The 7,815-nt window shown below is 41.7% G+C and overlaps 1 protein-coding gene across 1 annotated transcript; it reads right to left on the bottom strand.

Annotated features, from left to right (window-relative positions):
* Positions 1-960: 960 nt before the first annotated feature.
* LOC124160999 lies at positions 961-5,815 on the bottom strand. The gene is made up of 2 exons (XM_046537136.1): positions 5,748-5,815; positions 961-3,770 (listed from the first exon to the last, which is right to left on the bottom strand). Exons 1-2 carry the CDS (start codon positions 5,748-5,750, stop codon positions 1,056-1,058), a joined length of 2,718 nt encoding a protein of 905 aa, XP_046393092.1. The 5' UTR covers positions 5,751-5,815; the 3' UTR covers positions 961-1,055.
* Between the last annotated feature and the right edge of the window lie 2,000 nt (positions 5,816-7,815).

Here is a 7,815-nt window from a genome sequence, read left to right as displayed (position 1 = left end):
ACGAGGACGGTGAAACCTTGGAAACAAATATAGAAGGCATATGCATATGCACTTGGACTATACTATATGAACTTGTTAGTAGTCCAAGAGGAGTTACACAACTAATTCTAAAGTCCCTTTCATTGTTAATAATAAATATTATTGTTATTAAAAATTTGAATTTGCATATTAATTTTTAAATAATTATACATTGCGCAATAGATGTAGTGTAAAAAACGCCTATCACGGATCATATCTTTTTCCTGTTAAATTGCACTGCATTCAAAACAAATTAATAAGCATGGGTTAATTTTTTAGCACACACCTCACATATTTTAGTTTTTCAATTTCCCGATTCTGCTATTATTAATAATAGTAATGCATGTCAAACCAGCATGGAGGCTTTGTGGCCGACTGTTTCACAATGAACCATCTGCGCAGTGCTGCAATGCCGTAATGTGAAGAAAGAAATACGGCAAAATATTTCAATGATGACGTGGACGTTGCATGGGCTAACAAGTTAACTGATGGTATCGATTTCTAGATATTATATTTCGTATGCAAGAGAAACTGTGTGTGGAACTGTGGCGGAAATAAACCACATTTTCAGACAGTATAGTTTTAATACAAAATTGAAAGTTCAACACAATTATAACACAATGGGTGAGCCGAAGGACCAGCTCAAGTTAAAGTTCCACACAATTATAACACAATAGGTGAGCCCGAAGGACCAGCAGTTGGCAGGCCGTTGCGACGTGTCCAGTGCCCGGCAACCGCAGAGAGAGTACAGCAGGGCAGGTGCGAGGAGTTTCTCCGCCGGTGACGAACGAGAGAGAGAGAGAGAGAGCCAAGTCGCTCCGTCGATCCGGCCCGCACGAGACGAGAGGAAGTGGGGGAGGGCGAAGGCAGCGCCGCTCGGGTCGTAACTCAGACAAAACGAGAGCGTTTGGCGCAAAACCGAACATTCCGCCCCCCTTGAACACCTTGTTCAATAAAAAGAGAAAAAAGAAAACTCATAATACATAACACATAAAAATTATAAACCGTTCCTGTAAATGTACGTCAGTCAACAAATGTCAATCGTCAATTGGGAGGGGAAATACTCGGGTGGCAGGACGGGTAAGAGTGCCCTTGGGGGTACGCAGCTGCACCGCTCTAACTATTCCATCATCACCTGGTATGGCTTTAGTTATGCGTGCCAAACACCACTGAAGAGGAGGAGTTTTCGGGGAGTGCACCGCAACTAAATCTCCCACCTTAAGATTTTGCCTGCGCCGAGTCCATTTTGACCTCTGCTGAAGAGTGTGGAGGTACTCTTGATGCCATCGGCGCCAGATGCGCTGTGAGAAGGCTTGAACAGTCTGCCATCTGCTGAGCCTATTGGTGGGTAGAGCGGCGAAATCGTCCTCTGGAATGGCTGTCATTGAGGTTCCGATGAGAAAGTGTCCCGGGGTCAGCGCCGATACATCAGCAGGATCCGTGGAAAGAGGTGTAAGAGGACGAGAATTCAGCATGGCTTCTACCTTGGTGACAAGCGTAATAAATTCCTGCAAAGTGAGAAGAGTTTGGCCAATGGAACGAATTAAGAGTGTTTTGGCGCTTTTAATGGCTCTTTCCCATAGCCCTCCTTGGTGGGGCGCGGCAGGGGGAATAAAATGGAAGTTGATGCAGTTTTCAGTAGCGAAATGGGAAATGGCCTCTTGAGTTTCCGGTGATGAATAGAAGTTCTTTATTGTCCTTTTCAACTGCGTGGATGCACCAACGAAGTTTGTTCCGCAATCGGAGTATAGATCACTACAAAGTCCTCTCCTTGATACAAATCGGGTTAGTGCTGCAATGAAGGCGTCCGATGAGAGATCAGTGACTACTTCTAGATGAACAGCCTTGGTACACATGCAAATAAAAAGACACAAATAGACCTTTAATGGAACAGTTCTTCTTAGAGCATGGCTCCTAATAGTGAAGGGTCCAGCATAATCCATTCCGGTCTTCTGAAATGGTCTTATTGAGGAGCAAACGTTGAATATTGGTTGTTTCACTTCCGGTAGATCCTCGTCCAAAGGAGCGAATGGAGAACACGGCCAGTCTTCTGGCGGGAGAGAGAGCCAGCGAGGGCCAGACCACCACAAGGAATTCTTCTCGAAGAGAGGAGTGGGTAATCCACGAGAGGCACAATCAGCGGGGTTGTGTTGCGACGATACATGAAACCAACGTTCAGGAGGTACCCATTCTTGAATCTGGGCTACTCGATTTGCTACAAACACCTTAAGGCGATAGGGAGGGGTGCGGATCCATGAGAGAGCAATGGTTGAATCACACCAGGCAGTGACAGATTCCATTTTACAGTAATTGGACACCAAGTTTGAACTATAATGAATGAGTTTAGCCAGTAAATGCGCCCCACAAAGTTCCAATCGGGGTAGAGAGATACGTTTGAGAGGTGCGACACGGGATTTAGCCATGAGCAATGCTATCTTGGTGTTGTTGTCAGCAGAAGCACATCTTAAATAAATGACTGCGGCATATCCCAACTCAGATGCGTCGCAAAAACCAAGCAGTTGAACACTGCTTGTTCTTTCGATAAATAAAGATCGAGGTAGCGTAATTTCCTTTACTCTAGCAAGATTCTTCAAAATTTCTTCCCACCGGAAGGCAACATTAGAAGACAATGGATCATCCCATTGAAGACCAAGGGTCCATAAGTATTGTATGAATGACTTAGCTAAAAATACCACGGGAGCCAACCAACCGCAGGGGTCATATATTCTTGCGATAGCGGAGAGTACTGAGCGTTTAGTATGAGGTACATTGGATATTTTCACAGCATAAGAAAACTCATCGGATGTGGAATTCCATTGCAGACCCAATATATTATAAATAGGTTGCTCCGAATATTGGAAAGAGAGAGGAATTTCTCTATCATCTTCTGAGATGTGGGATATCAAAATATCAGAATTACTGCACCATTTTCTCAACTGGAAGCCACCTAATGAGAGGAGTTTTGTTAAATCATGTTGAAGTGTGAGGGCTTCTTGCACATTATCTGCACCAGCAATGATATCGTCAACAAACGTTTGAGACTTTAGGACACGAGCAGCTTGCGGAAACTGAGCACCTTCATCTTCAGCCAGTTGATGAAGAGTGCGGATGGCTAGAAACGGTGCGCTCGTCACTCCATAAGTGACTGTTGTCAATTTGAAAACTTTGAGAAGATCCGTAGGGGTTTCACGCCAATATATCAACTGGAAGTGCTGGTCATCAGGATGAATTTTAATTTGACGATACATCTGACGAATGTCACATGCAAATACAACTGAATGGCACCGAAATCGCAGAATAACTTCACAAAGATCATTTTGTAATTTGGGTCCTGACAATAAAATGTCATTAAGTGAGACATTCGTTGAGGTCTTTGAACTAGCATCAAATACAACCCGCAGGCTTGAATTTGGATCTTGATTTTTAAAAACTCCATGGTGCGGCAAAAAATAATGCTTAACTCTAGGGAAATTATCACAAGGTGTCATGTGACCTAGGGTGAGGTACTCCGACATAAACTTAATATACTTCTCTCTCAGGAGAGGTTGCGCTGACAGTCTTCTTTCCAGACCAAAAAATCTTCTTTTGGCACACAGCGCTGAGTCTCCAAGAGGAGGGTGAAGGTCCTTGAACGGCAGCCGAGTGATGTAACGACCAGTTTCATCTCTGGAATGCGTTGATTGGAAATGCTCTTCACATTGTCGGTCTTGAGGAGTAAGCGAAAAATGAGGTACTTCCTCAAGTTTCCAAAACTGTTGAATAGAAGTATTGAGATTAGCATCATGGGTTGAAATTAAAGCGACGGAAGGCTTGTGATTAATTTCAGACACTGGAGTAATTGGAGTTGAGCCCATTAAAACAAATCCGAAAATAGTACCAAGGGCCAGTGGATAATTTTCTCCAAGGAAACAGCGAATTCCCGTAAATACATGAGGGAAGAGGTCAGCTCCAATTAAAACATCAACAGGAGAGGGCACATCAAAGGTTGGGTCAGCCAAGACAAATGATTTCATCTTCTCTTTCACTTCAGGCGAAATAGTTGCGAGAGGCAAATTGGAAGTGATATTTTGTAAAATCATCATAGGATGTGAGTAAGCGAGCACTTTTCCACCGACAGATGATAAACTAAGAAAAGTTAATCCATTACATTTGACATGAGATTGTGATAGTCCATTAATCTCATTATTTACTCGTCGGCGTGTAACGTTCAAAACTTGAGCACAGCGTTCCGAGATGATACTGCATTGAGATGCTGAGTCTAAAATTCCTCTAACTACATGAGAGAAGCCACTTGGTGTAGTTAAACGAATCAAAGTTGTTGCCAATAAAATTGACGTATTAGGTTTTGACGACGATAGTCCCACAAAGTGTTTTTCTGTAGTTAATTCCGGTTGTGATTTACCAGAAATTGATAGTGAGGGCAATTGCGCATTAGCTGCAGCGGTACCCGGGCGATTATTCAGCGATGAAGAGGAGTTCACGTTGAGGTGCAGGAGCGAATGATGCCTCTTAGCGCAACGGTTACATCTCCGAGATGAGTTGCATGACTTGACAGTGTGAGATGTTCCGAGACAATTATAACACCATTTCTTCTCCCCCACTATCACTTTCCTTTCTTGCGGCGATTTATCTTTAAAAGCAGAGCACGAATAAATGGCATGACTTGGGTCTCGACAGAATGCACAGAAGTTCCCCGTGGTAGTGGTAATCAGAGCCGTTTTATTAATTCTGATCTGAGGACCCTTTACTGTTCTCCTTCCATCAATTATTGCGTCTTCAAAATGGACGCATTCGGCTTCCAAAAAATTAATCAAGTCAGAGACGGCCGGAATTTCATGATTGACGCCTCGCGTATCTTCAAAACGCTTCCGAGTTTCGAAGTCCAATTTTCTTATGAGAATGGAAAGGAGCAAAATGTTTTCTTGAGTAATATCGTATTGGAACGCAGACAATGCTTGCGTATTTTCAAAGTACGTTGATAAAAAAGAACGAATGCTCGAAAGTGAGCCGTTCATTACCGGAGGCATGTCCAGAATCTTGCTTACATGAAGAGACACTAATTTCCGCACGTTGTGATAACGCTGATGCAACAAATCCCAAGCAATCTTATAATTTTCTCCGGTAATGGGCAATCCGGAAACTAATTGCAGAGCTTCACCGCGAAGAGAACTTAGCAAGTACTGGAACTTTTCTACTGAGGATAACACTTGATTCTTATGGATTGTTACGTCAAACGCGTTGTAGTAGTGCATCCATTTAATGGGTTCGCCCGAAAATTGCGGCAGCTCAAGCTTTGGCAATCGAACAGAGGATCGCGGGAGCGGATTTTCACCAAGAGTTCCGGCGAGGTAGTCTGGTTTAACGTTTGCCATCGGCAGCAATGCAGAAATAATGCAATTTGCGTCGACACAGAGATCTAACATTTCTTCGCGTAATTTCACCAAAAGTTCGTCATCTTGTAGCCCCGAGGGAGTCTCTGTATCGGTGAAACGATTCACTAAATCATTGAATTCACTTATCGTATTATCAATCTCATTTTTCCAGCAAGTCAAACGCCTAATTTGGATGTCTGAAAGAAGGGACTCTTTCGATGAGGCTTCCGTTGAGAGCACGGAACCATGAACCTTTTCAAGCCTCTTCTTCAAGAGATTTGACTTTCGGGTAAAAGTTGCAAAATTCATTTTTAAGAGTATTCACACACACTAAGAAGATACAAAAAATATCCATACCATTTTCCCGTGGGCAGCCGCGAGGTAGAAAATAGGAGAGGAGAGGAGTAGGATAACGTACGCTCGTCAGTGTGCTCGTCAAATCCAACGATGAGTCAGGAGCACGTGTCGTCACCCGTCAGCAGAGTACAACTTGATTGTAGATGCAGCGAAACAAAAAACTTAAAAAATGAGCAGAAAAGAGCAACATTTAGCGATGATACTACTTGACTGTATCTTACAAGCACTGGGTACAATAAACTCATGCACTGATTGCGAATACAATGTATCCGGCCCGAAGGACCAAAATAAATGTGGCGGAAATAAACCACATTTTCAGACAGTATAGTTTTAATACAAAATTGAAAGTTCAACACAATTATAACACAATGGGTGAGCCGAAGGACCAGCTCAAGTTAAAGTTCCACACAATTATAACACAATAGGTGAGCCCGAAGGACCAGCAGTTGGCAGGCCGTTGCGACGTGTCCAGTGCCCGGCAACCGCAGAGAGAGTACAGCAGGGCAGGTGCGAGGAGTTTCTCCGCCGGTGACGAACGAGAGAGAGAGAGAGAGAGCCAAGTCGCTCCGTCGATCCGGCCCGCACGAGACGAGAGGAAGTGGGGGAGGGCGAAGGCAGCGCCGCTCGGGTCGTAACTCAGACAAAACGAGAGCGTTTGGCGCAAAACCGAACAGGAACCAAAAATTATCCAAAAAAATAATTCCCGAAGTCTGCTTCATTTGTCAATTTAATATTTATTTCATCGGAATACCCATCATGCTATTATTTTTTGATCGTAAAACTTTTGCAGACAGTCATATTTACATTTATTTCTCAAATTTCCTATTTACAGTTCATTTGATTTGCAGTGATTGAAATGTGTCCTTTGAAGTGAAATTCATTCTTCGTTAATGAACGGTAGAAATAATTATTAAAACCCAGAGTTGAATACGGAGGAATTTAATTGATGCAAGCAATCGGCATGTCCAGGTCCAAAAATATACAACGCCAATTACAAAAGTAATTTAGCTGTCTGTTATACACAAGTCAGTCATCACATACATTTCCTGGAATATTTTAAACAGAGATAGACTATTATTTATAATGGGGAACAGTAAAAACATCGGAATGAATGATATACTTAGTAACTGAGAACAGACGGTAGTGTTTCAAAATGTATTTGCGTATAATCTTCGGAGTAGTTGGCCTTTTTAGCATATGATAAATCTGTGATGCTCTTAATATGTTCGGGTACAAATTGAACAATATTCAGTCATTCTTCATTAACCTCTTCCATTTAAGCTTAATTATATGATGCAGAGTGCCTTGTTTCTCAGTACCTATTCGTATTTAATTCGATTGGCTTGACGTACTACATTATTCAATAATTAGATTGGTAAATTGGCTGAATTCAATATATTTTCCTACGTTAACCTTGGTTCAAGGAATCATTCCCTATTGTATTACATTATCATTTATAGATTTTATTTTTTTAGAGTCGCTAATACGTTAATTTGAATCTGCATATAGCATACATTAGCCAGATAGGATTTCCATCCGAGATGAAAATTGAAACAGGTATGAAGGACCTATTTAAAGGTGTCCTGGAAAATTTATTTACTAATTCAGAAAAGATGAGGACGGTAGCTTGTTGACTCTATAGGAAATTGATAGGAAACGACACGCTAAATGATAACGTGCATTTTTTACCATTAGCCCAATTGAGATCGATTGAGAAAATTCAATTATCATTATGCCCTTCAACCCTCCGTTGACGGCATGATCAATTATGCTTCTGCTGCAGTAAATTTAATCTACAGGTATTCTTGAAATTTTAAGTAATTATTGAAGCATAATCTACATGTGTGAAATTTTTTCCCAGCTTGTGAAGCAGAGAAATTTGGATTTCATACGATTAAGACGGTAGGATTATATCCTTATATTTTTGTGTCTGTAGAGGATAAATTCAATGGAATGAAAAAAATCTACTGGATGCGACTTGAGCTTTAATTCGGCATACATGTCTGTCTCCAGCTTGATTTCGGATTAATTGTTTAATTTAATACATGTTTAGTCTTACTTATTATTT

The sequence above is a fragment of the Ischnura elegans genome, chromosome 6 (assembly GCF_921293095.1).
Source record: "Ischnura elegans chromosome 6, ioIscEleg1.1, whole genome shotgun sequence".
In the NCBI taxonomy this organism is placed as follows: Eukaryota; Metazoa; Arthropoda; class Insecta; order Odonata; family Coenagrionidae; genus Ischnura; species Ischnura elegans.
The sequence above is the reverse complement of the archived record's forward strand: the minus strand, read 5'-3'. Positions and strand labels throughout refer to the sequence as shown.